This window comes from Clarias gariepinus, chromosome 6 (assembly GCF_024256425.1).
Source record: "Clarias gariepinus isolate MV-2021 ecotype Netherlands chromosome 6, CGAR_prim_01v2, whole genome shotgun sequence".
Lineage (NCBI taxonomy): Eukaryota > Metazoa > Chordata > Actinopteri > Siluriformes > Clariidae > Clarias > Clarias gariepinus.
The window spans coordinates 2,417,501-2,438,263 of NC_071105.1; the positions used below are offsets into that span (position 1 = coordinate 2,417,501).

The following is a 20,763-nucleotide window of genomic DNA, read 5'->3' on the forward strand; positions in this document are numbered from 1 at the left end:
GGTGGTGCTGGGGTTTGAACTCGGCTCCTTCTGAGCCAGACTCCAATGCCGTACCCACAGAGCTACTCTTCTCCCTAGTTTAGCTATGCATAGTTAAAATGTATGAAGTGTGATGAATATTTTATGAAGCTGTTTAAGGATTTCAGCTCTCTGACAGGTCTTTAAATGAATGTCTTTATTATTCACTCCAATATATCGGGCAATATCGGGTTCGGCTGATGCTATGAACCCCTGGGGAATCTGTCGTAGGTATGAAATTGATCCAGCAATAATCAAACTCATTTTCTCTGTGTGACCTCGACAGAAAAGGTGACCGAGATCAAGACCAACATCTTCGTCACCAGTTTTGGACCAGTGTCTGATACTGAGATGGTAGGAAATTAATTATAATAAATAAATAAATAAATACCACGCACAGTTTTTCACTAATGTGCTGCATTAGCATTAGCCATAATGTACAGAAATTCAGATGCCTCTGGAGATTCATTCTACTCTTATGTTATTATTATTTTTTTTTTCGTTTTTTTCTCCACAGGAATACACAATCGATGTGTTTTTCCGGCAAAGTTGGAAGGATGAGCGCTTGCGCTTCCAAGGGCCCATGGGGATGCTGCCTCTTAATAACCTGCTGGCCAGCAACATCTGGACTCCTGACACCTTCTTCCTTAATGGCAAGAAATCTATCGCGCACAACATGACCACGCCGAACAAGCTGCTGAGGCTGCAGGATGACGGCACGCTGCTCTACACCATGAGGTGAGGCGACCGTGAGCGGTGAGATTATTAAAAATCCCCAAATCCAACTTTAAATCTTATGAAACTTTGAATTGAATTAATTCTCTAGATAAATAAAAACTTAAGTAAGTAATTCCCAGTATAACAAAATGCATAAGATCGTGATATCTACCTAGCAATCAATGCTAACTATAAAAACTTTTAACTTTTACATTTTAAATCTTAAAAATTCTTAACAATTTACAGACACATCTATGGTAAATTTCTGACAAATTTCTGATAAATTGAAGTAATGTTTTGCTGTCATTTTATATTTGCAATCTGTTTAATCAAAATTTAAAGAATACTGTAGCTGTAGTTAGCATTGTTTATTAGATTGCGTTTTAGTAGCTGTTGAAAGTTGAACGGTTGTTAAGCAACTATGGACAACGGACAGTGAAAAGAAATCAGCCAATGTTTAAATGCTAGAGATGAATACTAAGTGTAACTACATCTTAAATTTGTGTTTTTCTTTTTTAACAATTTACCAACATATCTGAGATAAATGTTAACCATAAAGAAGATTGTGTCCATGTCCTGTTCTTCTCAAAGTCTTATTTATTTCCTATATGTTATTTAATACGTATATTCTAGCTAGCCATTATAAATTGTTACTTTAAAATTTTATTTAGAGAAATAAAAACACATTTTAGCATTGATTATATGCTAGTTTGTGCTAAGTTCCAGTATTTCTTAGTTTGCTTAACAACATTTTGCTAAATAAGTTCTTTGAACCATGATGAAAAAGTTTCAAAGCATCTGAAGAACATGAACACAAGTCCAAAGCTGGTGATCAATACTAAGTGGTACATTGGTGTAAACTAAGTTGTTTTTTTCTACTAGCTTAGCAACATATCTAAGGTAAATCAATAAGATAAGGCCGTCACCCAGTGACTGTAACATTCTTTCTAGAAATTTTATTACAGTTATATTGCAGCTAACGTTAATTCTTCACTAGTTTCTGCTCAGTTTGCCTACGAACGAGTCGCAAATTAGTGGCTTCTGTGCTGCGGTAACTGTTGCTAAGCAACTGAGTAATATGGACACTTTCAAGGCTTAGCAATCAGGAAAATCCCTTTAATTTTTTTTAGCCCTTTTGTACACACATCTAAGGCAGATAAATATGGACTTATTAGACACCTTTTTAATGTAATTGTTACTTTCACTGTGTTTTCACACCATCTACCAAAAGTCTTCATAGCTATATTCTGACTAGTTTTGATTAGTAGCTAGTGTCCATATTTCTCATTTGCCTAGCAACCGTTTTCTCATAACTCAAGCCACAAGTCTGTTGGTGAATGAGTGTGTGTACAGTTCACACAGACAGAAGCGTCTCTTTCAAAAGTTGGCGAATAAGTTATCTGTCATTTTTTAAGGATCAGGCGTTCCACTCACTGAATGTTCACGGGAAGGACTGCAGTGCGCTCCGAGCCACCGCGGCCGAGATCGTCATTCTTTAAAACGCTTGCACCATTCAAATGTTTTACTGCGGCTAAGAGTCTCAGCACTGCACGGATGTCTTCTGTAAATGTCAATCGCTTTTAAGCCTTCATTTAGCAGAAATTCCCAGCTTCACTTGAACGCCTAAAGATAATTATATTAGATAATAAGGTTTTGAGATAACTTGTATTCACAGAGTGAAGTTTTTATTTAGTGCAGAAAAGCAGTGACACACAGCTTTATTGATGCCCTTTAGAATCTATTCGCAATCAAACCTTCTGGGTTGTTGGGATTTTTTTTTTTGGTACTTTGAAAAAGTAAAAGTGTAAAACGCTGTTCTCTTTTAAAGCAGTGGTTGTTTAAACAGAATGTTTTAGAAAAAAATGAATTTGAAACAGCTCTTATTTTATCTGCTTTTGGTGGAACTAATGCCGTGTACTACAATAATGATTACATTGTGAGAATGTACGCTAATTGTGCAAACGTTAATGATGCATTTTATGTATCTATGAGAGAGAGAGAGACATAGAGAGAGAGATAGAGAGAGAGAGAGAGAGAGAGAGAGAGGTAAAGCCTCGGGGGGGCAGCCGAAGCTTCAGGCACATTAGCCTCTAAAAGACTTCATTCAGTGTTTAACATGCAGCCTACATGAGCTTGAAGAAAAGTCTACACACACACACACACACACACACACACACACACACACACACGCACACACATGCACATTGCATGTTTTATTGTTTATGATGTACTTTTTAAGGAACATGGAGGAAAAAGAAATGAAGAAACTAAATCAAAACTGAAAAAAGTAAATGAAGAGAATGATAGAGGAAGAGATGAAGAGAAGGAAAGATAAAGGAAAGCAAGAAATAGGATAGTAATTGCTATAAGGAAGGAGGAAAGGAAATAAATAAAGAAAAGGAAGAGAGTAAAAAGGGAAAGATGGAAGAAATGTAAAGGGAAAGGAAATGTAAATATAAAAAAGAACTAGAAAGAAAAGTCATGAATGAATAATAGAAAAAGAATGAATAGCAGAAGGAGGATCTAAAAAAGAGAAAGAAAAAAAGCGAGGGAATAGACAGAACATAAAGAGGAGAAATGGACAAAAAGCAATGGACAGCAGAACAGAGACACAAAAGAAGAAAAGAGAAGAAAATAAAGAGAAAAGTGAAAGAGAAAAAGATATAAACAAGAAAAGAAAAGACAAAGTGGAGAAAGTGAGTGAATAAAGAGAAAAGGAACAGGGGACAGAATTTAATAGAATGAAAGGGAAGGAGAACATTAGAAGGAGAAGGAAAACAAAGAAAACATGAACCAGAAACAACTACCTGAAGATACACACTTTCAGTGTGTGTGTGTGTGTGTGTGTGTGTGTGTGTGTGCTCTGACAATGCTGTTAATGGAGCACACTCCATGGGGAAAAGTTCAAAAGAGACACACACACACACACACACACACACACACACACACACACACACACACACACACACACACACGTATTCTATCTACTGTACTTCTTTTTCAGCAACAGTGAACTCAGAGAACCTGGTAAGGACAGAATATTGTCTCCCTTAATGTGGAGCTGCCACACCTTATTTTGGACATGTTCAGTAAAAGCCTGGTGAGGACGTGGTCGAATCAAGACGTGAGAAGAGTGTACAGTAGTAACGACGGCATTGACCAGTTAACAGCATGACTTCACTGACGTACCACAACCAGGGTGCAGACGAGGAAATAACTAGCTGGAGTTCTGACTGTGTTGTCGTTGGGATGTCACCGTGTCGCTGCTACATCAGTGTATTTGTTCTCACAGCGCCCTCTTCAGGCTCGTGCTACCTGTAGGACCATGGTAGGTCCATCCCACGTTGTAGAACACCGCATTAAGTTCCTCTTACGTTCTTCTGGTGCTTATCACATTTATGGCCTGCAGGTAGCAAGTTCTCATAGCAACTGGTCATGTTTAAGGAATTTAGTACAAATACGTGATCCAGTTCCATCACTACAAACCTGCTCGGTGCAATGACATCATAGTAAGAGTGTGTGATAAATGTGCGCTAAGAGCGCGGTGCGATCTGATCAATTGGAATAATATCTCGGTCTGATCTCACCGGACCTGATGTGATGGTGTGTGTGTGTGTGTGTGTGTGTGTGATGTGAAACGACAGACGCATCAAGAACCCGACAGCGGTGCGGCTAGGAAGGAGTATGAACTTGATTAATGCAGGGTTTTTTTTTTTTCACTTTGACCCCGTTTGATATTTTTAGGACGGCGTGGGAACGCCATGCTCTTCACCAGAGTGTGAATCAGAATCAGTCCTAAACACAACATTTTCACAGAGCAGTTCCCTGAAGAGCAGGTTCTCTGTACAGGGGTTCTCTACAGAGCTGTTTTGTACAGAGTGGTTATTTAAAGAGCAGATTCTTTACAGAGCAGGTAGTTGTTTCTGGTTCATGTTTCCTTTGTTCTCCTTCTAACCTGCTTTTGAAAGCTAATAAAAGCAGTGGAGTGTGTTCCACTTTCACACCGTGGGTGGTGGAAATGTGCCGGCCTGCTTTCAGTGCAGAGCCGTACGAGCTCGCGTCCATCCTCCGAAATAAATAAATAAATAAATAATCTTAAAAATATCCTGAAAAATAAATCTAAACAAAACCATCTGAAAAATAAATCTAATAAATCTCTAAAAAATTTAAAATTTTTGAAACTTAAAAAAATAAATGTTCGAAAAATTATTTTCAAAGAATAATTAAAAATACTTAATAAATAAATAATCGTTGTTCAGGTTTTTGTTTGATTTCAGAGACATGATGACATTGTCTTTCTTTCTTTCTCAATATTAATCTTATAAACACTGTTCTATTTAGTTTGCTTCTGTTTATTTATTCCTTCCTTCCTTTATTTTTTTGCTATTTTGGTTGGTCCACATTCCATCCGACACATGGGGCGACGGTAACTCTCCAACCCCGGGGGTATATCTCTTATTTCTGCGGCAGTTCCTAAAGGGGTCGGGTTGCCAGCTCAATGTCCAATTGTCACTCACCCACTATGGTCGATTTGGGAACGCCAAGTAGCCTAATCTGCCTGTCTCTGGGAGGAAACCGGGGTACCCAGAGGAAACCCACCAAGCACAGGGGGGACATGCCAACTCTACACACACAGACCCGAAGGTGGGAATCGAACCTGGAACCTGAAGGTGGCACCGTGCTGCCTTGCTTCCTTTATAATTTTGTGTAGCTGTAACTTTTAGTTCAGGAATGAGGGGTTTACAGGAAGGAAGGAACAAACAAACAAATAAAAAAACAAATAAATAAATAACAGCAACTTCATTTTTAGTGACTTAGTGTTGTGTAAGAGGAATAAAACCCTCAAGGACGAGCAATTATAAGAAAATAATCACCTTCAGGCTGGTATCAGTTACTCCGCCTTTTCACATTGATTGATTGGTTGATTGATTAATTGATTAAATAATTAATTAATTGATTGATTGATTAATTCCTCTCCCCAGGTGATGATCTGGTTTTTATGACGGAGATCATGTCTGGTGTTTGTCTGTCTCTCACGCTGCTCTGTTCAGTCGGAGATTTATTTCAGAGGATCGAGCTGATCACACTTCATTACTCGCCTCTTTGTTGTTTTGTTTTCACTTTCAACTCTCCCTGAACGCACACACACACACACACACACACACACACACACACTCGATAACCCCATCATTTGTCCCACACACAGGGTAAGCCCTTGTGCTGTAAATTACACACTCATGAGACAGATTTCTGCGTGTCCCACATGAATAATTACACACTCTCATCAAGGAGTGCAAGTGTGAGACACACTCCTGACTCATCTCACCTCCCTTTGGAGCATCGGCACACACTCGCTGTTTAGAAACAATGCTCTTCGTACACAACACAGCTGTAACATGCAGACTGGTATCATTCAGTACTTAGAGACAAAAACAAACTACCAAGAAAAAAACCTATTGTAGGAATAAAATAAAAGTTTCCTTTGTAATAACATTTTGTGTCAAACAACTAGACAAAGACAAAACAAACAAAAAAAAAACACAAACAAAGAAAAGAGAAACAACGGACAGACAGAGAACCAATCAGACAGACAAATAAGCAAATATACAGACAGAGAGACAGACAGACAAAAACTGACAAAAACACAGACAGACAAATAGATAAATATACAGACAGAGAGACAATAAAACAGGCCAACAGATAAACAGACAGACTAACAACAAACAAGACAAAAGTAAACAAAGGAACAACTAAACAACAACTAATTAACCAAACTAACTAACTAATAAATAACTAATAAATCCACCAACCAAACATACTACATACCAAGCAGACATGAAAACATAATAAACAAGCTAACTAACTAACTAACTAACTAACTAACTAACTAACTAACTAACTAACTAACTAACTAACCATTAAACCAACTAACCAGAGTAACTAGCACAAAAAATCCTGTTTCCAAAGACAAACACAATCTTCTTCAGTTTCAGATTTTCAGCTTGAGCTTGTAAGATGAATATCTAATAGCATTTCCTCTTATGACCACCAGATGGCGGTGTAGGACAGAAGAAAGACTGATGCCCATGTCTGGGATAGAGTACACAGTAGCATGAGCAGAGCAGAACTGTAACTGAAATAATAAAATCCTTCTGGGTGGAAAAAAATTATTTAAAACTTTAATTTACAATAAATAAATTATGGATTAAAAGAGAAACAGTTTTTGTATTTAAACATTTTAACGCCTGTGTTTACTTAAGCAGTATCACACCCGAGGTTTTAAATATCAGCGCATATCTGCAACTCTCAAATGTTTATATTTTCACTTATTGCATGGTTGAATCCCAAACAGCGTTAAATAAAAAGCTAGTGCAAGATGTAGGATGTAGGATGTAGGATGCCTGGTCCACTCACCAAGTAGTGCCCTTGATCAGGGCTTAGGGTTAGTGTTATTCAACCTTGTGTTAAAAGTTAGTTAGCTTTGTCGTTCAGCTTAAGGGTAAATTAAACACCACAGAGGCGAAACTCTGAGCCCAGCCTCTTAACTGGGATATGCAACTAAGCAGATCATTTTTAGTGTTTTTTTTTATATATTTAATTTACATCTTTATAGATAAATATGAAGCAATAATAGTAAAAAGGCTTTATTTGACCTCCAGGAAACACGAACCCAATTGGTTTGTTTCAACACCACCAACAAACCCAGATATTTTTTTAAGGCTCTTCCTTATCAAGAGGGCAGGAGCCAATGTTAACTATTAAAAATGCAAATAAATAAATAAAAATAAACAGAAAGAATAAAGGTCATGTGATCCACTTGCGCCCAATCGGAGTCTCCAGTCAGCAGGTCTCCTCTGATGAACATTTAATATTTATCTTTGACGCTTCAGTCGATTTTTTCATCCAGATAAACCCGGATCCTTGTTTATTGGCAAGTTAAGATTTATTTAAATAACCTAATAATGTGGGTTAAAAGATTACAACACTGCTTATGTTACCCTGTGACTTCATATTCAGATATGCTCTAATGTTACAGTATATACTAGACGTGTTAGGGTTCGAGTGCATTACTCTGTTCTCTATAAGAGGGGGAGGATGAGGATGATGAAGATCGAGTTCAGCGATGGTTTCACTCTACAAGATTTTAATTTTTCAACACGACTGTTGTTGTGATTGCAGCACAAACATATGCTTTCTTATGAATATAAACATGTGCAGCATCCAGGCTGATGATCATGGATTAGATTACGATAGCTGCTGCTGATGAGGCATTAATTATCACGAGATTGTAGTTTTATTTCCTTATTACAAATATGTTCCTCATCTCAAGGTTCCAGTTCACATGAACTTAAAATTCTCTTCTTAGAGACATAAACCAAGTAGAGAGGAGATATAGTTTGGTTTCACTGTGGATAAAAAGCTTGTTTTATGAAACCATGCAGGGGGTTTTTGTACATGCAGTTTTAAACCTGACCACGAGGTGGCAGTGTGGATCCATCACTAATAAAGCTGTTGGTAAAGTGCCTGCAGTCTCAAACCAATCAGATACACAATATATAATAGACAAAATGTGTGTGTGTGTGTGTGTGTGTGAGAGAGAGAGAGAGTCAGTGATGAAGATGTGGATGCTGCTCAGAGCTTGGTTGCGCTCTCTGTCTATTATAACTAAACACACAAATAAATAAATTTAAATCTTGAACACACACACACACACACACACACACACGCACTAAGCTCAGTGCTTATTCAACAAACATTGAATCCATAGACAGTGTTTCTTTGAGAATGACATCATCACTAACAGCAGCATCACTGCACATGCACTATACAGTACAGTTACCATGGTAACCCTGTGCCGCTTATCTTACAGTCATGTGATATTTATGAATGGGTCAGTTTAATTCAAATTAACCTTTCAAATAATTAGATTCTTTGAAAAGGCTGGTTTTGAAGATTACTTTAAAACAATTTATACCATGTCATCTGTTCTAAAGATTTAACTTAAACAAGTCTGTTTTCGAAGTGATTCAGTACGGAGTGTCCTTATTTCAGCAAACCTAGGCAATGTGATAAACTCAATTTTATTTCATTTTAACTATCTATACAAACATGAATCAGCAAAAAAAAAAAAAGGTTCACAAGAAATAGCACATACTGTATGCACAAATTTTTTTTATTGTTGTTTTTGGTTATTTAAATGACCGTCATAAATAAATAAATAAATAAATAAATAAATAATTAATAATAATAATAATAATAATATGCTCGTTTTTGTGATGTCAGTCCCATATTCTGGTGGTGGTAAACTTTACGCTTTATATCATTAATTCATGATAACTTTTGTTTTACCTACAGTATCAAAAACCCAAATACACAGTTTGAAGTCTGAAGCCTCCGTGTTAACACACGCCAGCACGGCATCTATATACTTATACAGTAGATATATACCTTCTATATGCACTTTTTTATGCTGTTTTGTCCGCATGTATCTATGCGGCTATGAGTTTTATGTTATTAAATAAAACTGTTTTTTAAGTGATTCAGCTTTTTTCTAATGATTCAGATTTTTTTAAATGTTTTTACAAAATTTGACTTTTTGAATGATTCACTCCAACATGTCAGTTTTTAAATAAACTGCAGCTTTTTAAATGATTCAACTTTTTGAACTATTTGTCTCTTTAAACAGTCAGTTATTCAAACAAATCTGTTTTTAGTTTTTTAAAGAATTAAGTTTATTAAAGGATTTTTTTAAAGCAATTTGCCTATTTGGACCAGTCAGTCCTTTAAACTTTTTTTTTTCATAAATGATTCAGCTTTTTTTTTTTTTTTTGTTATCATTCAGCTTTTGAACAGTTCAGCTCCTTGAACATGTTAGTCCTTTTAATAAGTCTGATTTATAAGTGATTCCTCTTTTTGAGTGATTTAAAAAGTTTGAAAAAGTCGGTTCATTTTTTTTATTTTTATTTTTTATTCAGCTTTTTAAATGATTTGGCTCTCTGAACAAGTCAATTCTTTACAGTAAATAAGTGGAAATGGTTCAGCTTTTTGAACAAGCCACTTCTTTAAATGAACACATGTTTTTTTTGAACAATTCAGCTCGTCAGTTCTTTAAACAGTGAATCCATCCTTTTTGACCAGCAGTGTTAGCTCACAGGTTATGATGTTGATTTACTGCCAGACTGTCGGATGATTTAACTCATTAAAAGCGTCTGGTTTTAAGTGTTTTCAACATTTATTTTCTTTAAACGAGTTGTTTGAACTCTTGAGCATTTTGGATGAGTCGGCTCTGAGGACGAGAAGTGACTCTCTTTTCTCTTTTAAAGAAAATGCTTCCATGGAAACGTCTATTCAGCACCTGATTGCTGAGGAGTGTGACACAGGAAGCCGATGGTTTATGAGGATAAATGAATCTCCTTAATGAATCACAGACACGGCAGGCACGGCAGGCGATGCTTTTTGTATTTCCCAATGAACAGTGTAATGTCTCACTGATTAACATCTATTTAAGTAGTATTTATATCATGTGATATTTTTTAATCAGATGGAAGAATAAGATTTCATGAAAGAATGTCGGTGATCGTAAAAAAAAAAAGATATAGAGAGAGAACAATCACTGGGTTTAATATTGCAGCCTGGTTTAAGAAACAAATCTCAGGGAGCTGCTCGGGACGAGAACGAGTCGAGTCTTGCTGGTGGGTCGAGTCGAGTGATCTGACAGTTAAAGTGGTGAGGAATAAAGAAAGTGGACTTATCCTGCACTGGAGAATTCAACATGGCCGACGTGATTCGTACTGAATCAGTTTCGTGACATGACCCCCATGATTCCATCACTAATGCCATGTCTTTTGATTTTTTCTCCCCAGACTGACCATCTCAGCGGAGTGTCCCATGCAGCTTGAGGATTTCCCCATGGACGCTCACGCCTGTCCTCTCAAGTTCGGGAGCTGTAAGTGATTTTCATCACGTCTCTTTATATAAACATCTTTTAACCCTGCACATTAATTGCTTTAGTTGTTTGAAGGTGTTGTGATTAGTTCTCTGACAGTAGTGCAGGTTTATAATAATGTGCTTATCATTTCCATGGCAACAACTCCTTCAAAGTGACGTGTACAGGAGGCGCTCCAATTAAAAATATATGATATGAATAATCTTTTTTTTTTTTTTTGTTAAAGTTAGGAGATCTTTAAGTAACATTAAAGGAAGGAGTCTCCAGTATCAGCGCGTTGTAACAATCAGAAAGTTATCGCTACGGTCTCGTTGTTAGGATGCAGGAACATGTTGAGAACATGCAGTGTGAGAACTGTGAGAACCCTAACGTGTGCAAAATGTGGACTTAAACTTTGACTGGGAAGTATCTTATCTTATCACACGTCCACACAAGATTATCACCTGCCGTCTGTACGGAGTCGGTCACGTAAGGACTGGATTAGGGTGCATGCGCACACACACACACACACACACACACATGTGTGGCGTGGATTAAATATAAACATTATATATATATATATATATATATAATTTGTTGTTTTTTGTTGTTTCTGTTGTAATTTCGTTTAAAAAAATCAGAAGTGGGCGGGGATTAAATAGATATGTGTAATATGTGTATTAAAGTCAGAAGTGGGTGTGGCATAAAATAGTTTGGGAAGTACATGTAAACAAATGAGAAGTGGGTGTGGCTTAAAGCAGTAAGGGAGTTGCTGAAACTAGCAGGTTTAATAAATAAAAGCACGCGAGATTTATAACTGTATGTTTAATCTACCTCGCCAAGTCACATCAAGGACGATTTCCATTTTGTCTCGTCTGTCTAGTGATTGAAAAGTTTTAGACACACTCGTAAGGTTTTTAAAAACTCCATTATGAGACGCAGCTGACAGCGGACGTGTCTCATTAGCCATTTAACATTCTAATCAGTCAACAAATGTATTTCCTTGAAGCATGGCATCCTCCTGTATAATGACTTACATAAAAGCTTCTGTTCGGCTGCCTGAATAACAATGACAGATGCCTAATTTGACAGTCGTCTCCAGCAAACGCATCAGGCGTGTTCAGAATAACAGTAATGTGGCTTTTGTTCGCGTTATGTCATTGAAAGTTTTGGGAAAACGTTTTAGATTTTAAACATAAAATAAATGTATTATTGACGCATAATGAGAGTTCTCTGATTCCTGAAGAGTTCAGTAAAAAAGAAATCTGACCTATTCATGTCCTAGATGAGAACGAGTATCTCAGTCTCCATCACAAAACTAGATGGAATGTTTCCAATGATGGACGTGATTAGTGAAATATGAAAAGAAAGAGAAAACTCCTGAGAGAAAGAGAAAACAAATGTTTTACAGGCAGAAATACCCTGAGCAGCAACCTCATTTCCCCTCTCATCTGCACCTGATCATCTGCACCTGGTTCTCACTGGTTCATGCCTTACATTAGACATTAAACTTCACAAATTGGAGCTAAAAAATCCTTGAGACTTGAAGAACTATTCCTGAAGCCAACATAAAAAATACAACAATATCTGGCTGTTTGGAAGCAACATATAAAGAAATCAGGAGGAGTCAATACTTTTGTCTGTACTGTTGTACTGTAAGCACATAATGTTATGTTAATATTTATTGAACATTTGTACAAGGAGTCTCCAGCTAACTTTACCACTCCACGTCTGGCACTGTTGGGTTTCTGTATGTAAAGTATTATGACTCATTGTTTTGCTGCCAGTGAGCCGAGCGATGAGAAAGACTTCTCGACAAACAGTTTATACCGCTCCATTATAATCCTGGTGCATGGGTAAAAAAAAAAAAAAAACTAAAAGATTGTGTACATGTAATACAAAGCCAGTAACTAGTACTGTAGAGTGTTACATCACAAAAAAATTCTCTGCTGAAAACAGGCAAAAAACAGGCGGAAATTCAATTAAAAAGAAATAAAAAGAGTTTTGCATAATGGATTCCAACATGCCGTTCTGTTGTGAATGAAGTGCACTAGCAAGGGTTCGGTATGCTAAACCCTATTTATAAAAAAAAAAAAAAATGAGATCAAAATAAACTTGGAATTTTTGTTTGAACAAGAGTGACATCCACCATTTATCGCATGCACACATCTATATTTTAGTAGCAAGGCACCAAATACAGTAAAGGTACATAGTAGCGGTACCTTATAATCAAGTACTCTGCAGGGGAGCTCTCAGACCATCATTTTGAGCATTGACGTACATATTTCAGAGCTGTCGATCAGCTGCTGGAGCTGCTGCTGTAAAGGGAATGAAATGGTGCAGGAAACCTGGCACATGACGTCAGACTATTGTATCCACATACTCAGTGGTGGTTTATTTCCTGCCAGGTCTTTTGAAAACCGTTCACTAAAAGCTCTAGTGCTGCTGTTTTGCCCGTGTCTTTCCACATCTCTCTCGGCTCCATCTGTGCCCCCTGCTGTGGCGTTCCTTAGATCTACAGCAGTCAAGAGCTTTCCAATTGGTAGGACTAAAATTATTCATCTTTTTCCCCCCTTAGGCTTTCTTCATCACTTAGCCTGCTCCCTCTGTGTTTCATTGTTCTAAGGTAGTTATAGCAGTTGGATCAGCAGAACATGGTGATGCAAAAACAACTCACAAATGGTCCTGTCCTTGATACAGACAACCGTTATGTGTGTCTGTCTTTTGGTCCAAATCCTCATCGAACTCCAACACGAGGGCTCTTGTCACGATAGAGAAGAGACACCCTCTGCTTGTTCAGACGCATTCAATTTGCTGGACATGTTCCAGGTGTAAGGCACTGACTCAGGAGGAGGGTTTGAGGGCTGCCATGAGAACCGTTACTGGGTATGAAAACAGGACACTTCAGGGTTTTTTTTTTACACTCAGCCTGAAGTGCTTGAGTCTGTACCCTGGATTGTTTATAGGCCTCTGTTGTTATTTTATATTTGTAAATAAATGTCTTCTGAATCAACTAAGTGGACAGTTTGATGTACCAGTACTGTGTATGAAAATTTTGTACATCAGAAGCTTAGTGAGTGGCACATACAGTCAAAGTCAAGTCAAGTAATATAATTACCCTATGCCTGGCAATTCGTCATTGGTGGAGTCACTGTTGAAGTCAGGGTGGAGTCAGTGTTGGAGTCAGTGGTAGAGTCAGTGGTGTAGTCAGGAGTAGATGCAGTGATAAAGCCAGTGTTGTGGTCAATGGTGGTCAAGTAGTCTGTTAACAGCAATATTTCAGTGGAGGGGTCAGTGGTGGAGTCAGGGGTGGAGACAGGGGTGGAGTCAGGGGTGAAGTCTGGGGTGGCGTCAGGGGTAGAGTCAGTGCCAAGTCAAGTCAAATAGGTTTTTATTATAATTTCAACCATATACAGTTCAGTTCACTGTGAAACAAAACAACGTTCCTCCAGGACCAAGGTGCTACATACAAGGAACATTAATTAACAGGAAGTAACTAGCTAACTAGGACACTCAATTAGCTGACTATTTAAGACAAACCAAGAAAGAAAACATGCTGTTGGGCTTTCTTGTGCAGAGAGCTGGTGTTGAGGGACCAGGTAAGATTCTCTTCCAGGTGGATATCAAGGAATTTGGTGCTGTTGACCAAACACAGGGGAGCCATTGATGTTTAGTGGAGAATGGTCGCTCTGTGTTCCTCTGACGCCAACAACCGTTTCTTTTGTCTTATTGACGTTCAGAGACAGGTTGTTGTCTTTGCAACAGCCTCTGTACTTCCTTTCTGCTTGCTGACTTGTCATTCTTGCTGATAAGACCCACGATGTGTCTCATGACGAGCTGCTCAAAGCACTTCATGATGATAGGGGTGAGTGCAACAGGATGGTAATCATTAAGACTGGACACAGAAGACTTCTTCTGCATGGGGCCAATGGTGGTGTTCTTGAAGCACTTGGGAACGACCAGGGGGTTGACTCTGCTTAAAGTTATCAGCCATGGTGAAACACAGCATCTGGTCGTTGTAAGGAGGTGTGGTCTTTCTTACTGTCACATTGTTTTGTGCATCCAGCAGTGCGTAAAAGCTGTTCAGCACAGCTGAAAGAGAGGCATGTGATTATGCCTGTAGTTAGTGATGGCCTAATGGTCCCTGAAGTGGTTGTGGATACTCTGGGTGAGCGCGCGCTTCGCCTCTATGATGGCCCAGGAAACTTTGGCCTTTGCTGTTTTTAGGGCCACCGTGTCACACGCTCTGAAGGCGAAGTCCCTGGTCTTCAGAAATGCACATACTTTTCCAGTAATCCATGGTTTCTGGTTGAAGCATGAAATTATGTTCCTGGAGACAGTGATGTCATCAATGCACTTGTTGGTCACTGACGTTGTGCACTCCTCCAAGTTGCAGCCTCCCTGAACATGTTCCAGTCAGTTTTTTTAAAACAGTCCTGAAGAGCAGAGATGGCTTCTGCTGGCCACTGCCGCAAGTCTTACAGCACAGAGCTGCATTTTTGTTGATGTGAAACAAGGCTAACCCGTTTAGCTGAATGGCAGCATCTGGAACTCTGTCGCTGAGCCATGTCTCCGTAAAATCAAAGACGCAGCAGTTTCCAAACCTTTACCGTGTAGTCTGCTGAAGTCTAATGTAATCCAGTTTATTGTCCAGGGAGCACGACATTGGAAAGAATCATAGAGAGAAGAGCCAACCGGCTAGGGTTTGTTTTTAGCCTAGCACAGACTCCTGCCTGCTTGCTGCGCTTCCGCTTCCTCATGCATCACTTTCGATGTCCCCTCCTCCGACCACGAGCATCTGGCAACTCCGAGAGCTGGTGGCCTGGTCCCCGCAACAAGCCGAGGTCATGTAGCTTTTCCTGGAGCTCAGCCTGAATGTTATTTACAGAGTTTCTGAGTTGCAAAAGTGTCTGGCGATGGTAAATATGGACCCTCCGGTTGCATCCCCCCGGAAGTTGGTTTCTTTCTTTCTTTCTTTCTTTCTTTCTTTCTTTCTTTTTTTCTTACTTACTTTTGTGTTAGACTGAAAAGCAAGCTGCATCTCGTCCTTATTAACAGTTATCACACCAGTATCAGACACTTCTTTACCACTCCATGGCCATTTGTTTTAGAAGAGGACGATGGTTCTGATTAGACACTATCTAAAGAACATCTCCAGCATTCTTTTATCTTGAAAATTTCTTATCATCCCAGTGTGAGAGAGATTCAGCTCTACACACTACGTCGTGCACCGATCACTCAGAGAACTCCTACACACTGATCTCTGATCTACAAATCAGGCTTCTCTAAGCAGCATTTCATTAAAATTCATTCCTTATTCTCCAGGGAGATTTCCTTTTAACTGACGATGATCTTTTAACAATGTAGACAACACAAGGAATATTTTTAAAATGAATGAAATGTTCCAACATAATCATTCTACCGGACAGAGAAAGCAAGAGAGAACTGAAGAAACCCTTAAGGTTTTTTTTAAAGGGTTTCATGTAGTGGACCTCTTAAACACAGCTCTAAACCTGCAATCCAATCACCAGGACACAATTAGGACGCTGGGAATTTAAACATGTTACAATAACGCTAAGTCCCAGGGTGAGCTCTGCTGCAGAGGAGAAGTTCATGTAGAGTCACCAGCCTCAGAAATCACCAATTAACAACCAGCACCTCAGATTAGAGCCGTTATGAAGCTTCACAGAGCAGAAGTAGCAGATATACATCTCAATATCAACTGTTCAGAGGAGATAACTGTGTATTCTGGACTCCATTTAGCATTGTTTTACAGTGTAAAAAGAAATACCAATCAGAAACAACCATAGAGTTAGAAATGTATCTCAAACTTTTGAGTGGTAGTGTATGTGTGAGTGTATATGATGCGTGTGAGCCTATATGTTTCGTGTGAGTGTATATTATTCATGAGTTGATACAGTATGTTTCGTGTGAGTGTACTGTACATGAGTTTTGTAAGTGTATATAATTGGTGTGAGTGTATATGAGTGTTGTATGAGAGTATATTGTATGTGTGAGTGGATAAGTTTTGTGTGAGTATATACTGTGTGTCTTGTGTGAGTGTACAGTATATGGGTGAGTGCAGATAATTCTTGGACTGTATGATCCATTATCAAGGGGTACTAATCAATTATGAAATTTATGAAGTGACTTCAAGTTGCTAAAATCCACCTTTGAATAACAAATATTGTTACAATGCTGCTTATTTTGGCAGCTACATATTAAAAATATTGAGCGTGGCTAAATGTTTTCATTCCTGGAATTTCTTCCGGACCATCAAAAGCTGAATCAAACGCTGCCAAACGTCCTGAAGAAGGTTAAGGATTTTCCATGATCTTGAGATTGCACTAGTACATTATTAAATTTGGGAATGTGGTAAAGACTCTTATATGAGTGTGTGAGTGTTTATGAGTGTGTGTGTATGTGTGTTTGTATACATGTGAGTGTATATGAGTGTGTAATAATAATCCCAGCAGTCCATCTTCATTGTGCTGGAGACTTTCACCATATGACAGGCAGGATTAATGGAGCTCTGAGAGATTGGATGGAATGATGAAGCGAGTCGGGTTCTGAGAGATAAAGGCGACTAGACGAGGCGAATCAATCACATCACGGATGCCACAAACACGTGCACACGTGCTCTCTGCTTTCTAATTCATGAAAGCAGGAGCCTAAGGAACAACGCCAGGATTCTTCATGGTGGCCTTCATTAGAACAAACGATTCAGTAAAATGAAAGTAATCGATTATTTGTAAACCAACCTGCTTGCCTGCTAAATGGAACAGATTCCGCCATAATGAGACGCGCCCTGTGAATCGTATTTTGTTAATTAGATCCTTCAAGCAGCTCATTTGCTTCAATGCAAACCCTGAGCTCATTCTGCACCCCAGACACTGATTAAATTTATTAGCACTAATGCTTGACTTGGCATAGCTGGACAACACACAGGCTGTGAGTGAAGAAGGGGAATATTTCAACGGTGTTGCCAGATGTGTGATTTCTTCCTTGAAGTAATATGAAGCTTGGATTCTTGACGCAAAATCAGCTGGGATGCAATTAGCTGGCTGTAACCAAGATGTTTAATCACAATGTGCAGCTTTTCTAAACTGCTCCGTTATGTCTTTAAGGTTAACTTTATGGAGGTGTTCATAGAGCTACATAGCACCTACGTATCCCTTTAACATAAAGTAAACATAAAGGTGGGAACTCTGAGGCTATATAACACTTACGTAAAGCCTCTCCGACATAATCCTTTATAAACTTAATAAAGGTCACCCACCATCAAGTTTCCACAGTTGGGCCCCCCATCAAGGCCCTTCACCCTCAACTGGTTAGACGTAAATTTTTTCTTTTCTTTTTTTGCATGTTGATGTGATTGGGTGGTGCTAATGCTAATTGCGTTCTTTCAGATGCCTACCCGATCTCAGAGGTAGTCTACAAATGGACCCAAGGCCCAGCCAAATCTGTGGTGGTGGCGGAGGATGGGTCACGACTTAACCAGTACCACCTGATCGGCCAGACAGCCGGGACTGAGGACATCAGCACCAGCAGAGGTAAATAATAAATAAATCAACATAAACAAAACCCTCCTCTGTCCACAGACCAGCACTCACTCCATCTTCTCAAGAACCACTAGTGCAAGGCAACTAGGCAGCGTGCATCTACAGCCTATGACCTGCAACCTCCCACGCATGCTAATGCACAGCAGCCTGACTTAGCCAAGGTTTTATTGGGATCTCGTACAGAGCCACAAGTAATAATTGGAAAAGGCCATTGAAATCGTCTAGACTGGATTATGGAAATGATAACGTGTGGGAGAAATAGAGCTGAGGGAAAAGGTACAGAGGAGGAGGAGGAGAAGACAGGGGCACTTATCCCTGTCCTGAGCTGCCAGGGCTCCAGGCTTAATCTCTACATTTTTATCTTATTATTCGTGGCTTTTCCAAGTGATGTCAGCAGGCAGTGATTGGCCAGAGCTGGTCTGAGACACGTGGGAAAGGGGAGACACATGGGCGGGGACTAGCAAGAGCTTAAATGTCATCTGTGTAATTCAGTTATGTTATGTAAACAGGAGAAGTAATACATGTGTCATTACGTTGTACCTCATGTAGTGAGAACCATAAGAAAATTAAAAGAGTACACATACTGTACAATGGATTTAAATGTATTTACTGTATATGTATTGTAAATGTTAAGATAAATAAACATCGTATTGAAATAAAGCGCCAATATCTGCGTGCCCTTAGAGTTCATAGGCTGTTAGAGATACTATTTACTGTGAGTAGGTTCCTAAAAACTGGTTCCTCTAGGGTTCTATGAATCAGTATGGATCCCCAATGTTTTCTCTAACAGAGGAAGAAACGAAAGAACCTTTCATTGTCCCAGTTTGTACTTCCTACTTCCTTCACGTTGCTTGTTCTTGGCTACTCACAAGGTGAAACATCAGGAGGCCATAAAGCTTCTATGTGCATCCCCATTTAGGAAGCTATGTACTGTAGGAGCCTTTATTGACCTGGAGAACACTTAAGGAGCCGTTTCAAGAACCTTAAATAGTATACACTCACATGGATCCTTCTAGGTTTTGCTGTGTCTCTTCTGCTGTGTGTCTTCTAGTGTTTGTTGCCAGGCCACAGTCGTAAATAAAAAACCTGTTCTAAATATGTCTTGCCTGGTTAAATAAAGGTAAAAAATAAATAAATAAATAAAAATAGGTTTGTGCAAAAAAGACAAATCAAAGATATTTTTATCTACATCCACTTGCTACTTAGCACAAACTATATTACATCCAAAAGTAGGTCCAAGATGAGCAATAGTGAGACCATATCCACATTTGGCCCTCAGAAACTCCTTAAATACTCTATCTAGAGCCCCCGAGATCAGCTAAGAGCCCACAGGGATACATAGAAACTTTGAGAAACCAATCTAAAGACCTAAAGAGGGGTTTATACTAGGTTTTTAAATGGACAGTTTGTTTTCCCTAAAGGGACAGATCTAAGAATCTTTTTTTGTCAAAGTAACCTAAACTTGAAAACCCTTTAGAAATCTAAGAGCAAGTAATTATACAAAGAAAGCCTCTGAAAAACATATAAGGGTGTATCCCTCAGTTATTTTCATTTTTTTTTTTTTTCCAATTTTCTCCCTAATTTAGTCGTGGCCAATTCCTCCCTGTCACTAGGGGGCTCCCACATTAAGGCTACTACTACCACTCAGTCGGGAGGGCGAAGACTATCCCGTGTTTCCTCCGAACCGCGTGACGTCAGTCGACCGCATCTTTTCGAACTGCTTGCTCACGCACCGTTAGGGGCGGAGTAACAGACTCAGAGGAAAGCGCTAGCCGCTCCTTCCGCGTGCGGAAGAGCCGTGATTAATGTGGGAGCGCAAGTACCTCTTATCCCTCCCCCCTGAGAGAGCGCCGCCAATCAGCTCTCTCTGTGCCTCCGGCTGTGAGAGGAAAACAGCAACACCAGGGGTTCGAACCAGCGATCTCCGGAAGATAGGGCGAGCCCTTTACCACTGCGCCACTCGGAGGCATCTATCCCTCAGTTCTACATGGAATCCTAAAGGGTCTCGTAGAACCTTCTATGGGGATAATTCTGCTTTCTTAAAGTGTTTGTTGTTGGTGGTGGTCTTTTGGCTGCTCCCAGCAAGGGGTCGCCACAGCAGAATATCCGGTCCTTCCTGACACAACCCTCCCATTTATCCGGGCTTGGGACCATTCAGTGGCTGGGGGGTTTGGGCACTGGCTGCAAATTGAAACCGGACCTTCTGCATGACAGGCGAAACACCTACCACTGAGTCATCAGTGCCCCGCTTTCTCAAAGTGTTTATAAGTTACATAATTCCTGTGGAGTTACGTGATGAACCATCAGGAGGCTATGTCCCCACTTGGCCCCTTATTCTAAGGTTTCATGTTAAACTTTTTTAGCAAGCAAAGAGCCCTGTAATCATCCAAAGGACCCATAAGAGTGTACTGTTTGGTTTATGAAGTACATTAAGAAACATGAAGGTTGAAGAACTTGTTTTTTTTTTGCATATTTTTTTCCTTCTGATTTATGCTCATCTATCAACTATTTAATGTTATAAAAATTATTAGAGAGAATAAT

General features: G+C 39.2%; 2 protein-coding genes across 4 annotated transcripts in view; one reads left to right on the plus strand and one right to left on the minus strand.

Annotated features, from left to right (window-relative positions):
• The window catches only part of gabrb3 (gamma-aminobutyric acid type A receptor subunit beta3), a 94,091-nt gene that overhangs the window by 71,251 nt on the left and 2,077 nt on the right, over window positions 1-20,763 (minus strand). The gene's annotated exons all lie outside the window — the stretch shown is intronic.
• gabra5 (gamma-aminobutyric acid type A receptor subunit alpha5) overlaps window positions 1-20,763 on the plus strand; it is a 39,746-nt gene that overhangs the window by 5,601 nt on the left and 13,382 nt on the right. Inside the window, exons 4-7 of the mRNA XM_053498035.1 lie at window positions 305-372; window positions 536-756; window positions 10,599-10,681; window positions 18,070-18,213. Of these exons, the coding sequence (XP_053354010.1) occupies window positions 305-372; window positions 536-756; window positions 10,599-10,681; window positions 18,070-18,213 (516 nt within the window). The remainder of the gene's footprint in view (window positions 1-304; window positions 373-535; window positions 757-10,598; window positions 10,682-18,069; window positions 18,214-20,763) is intronic.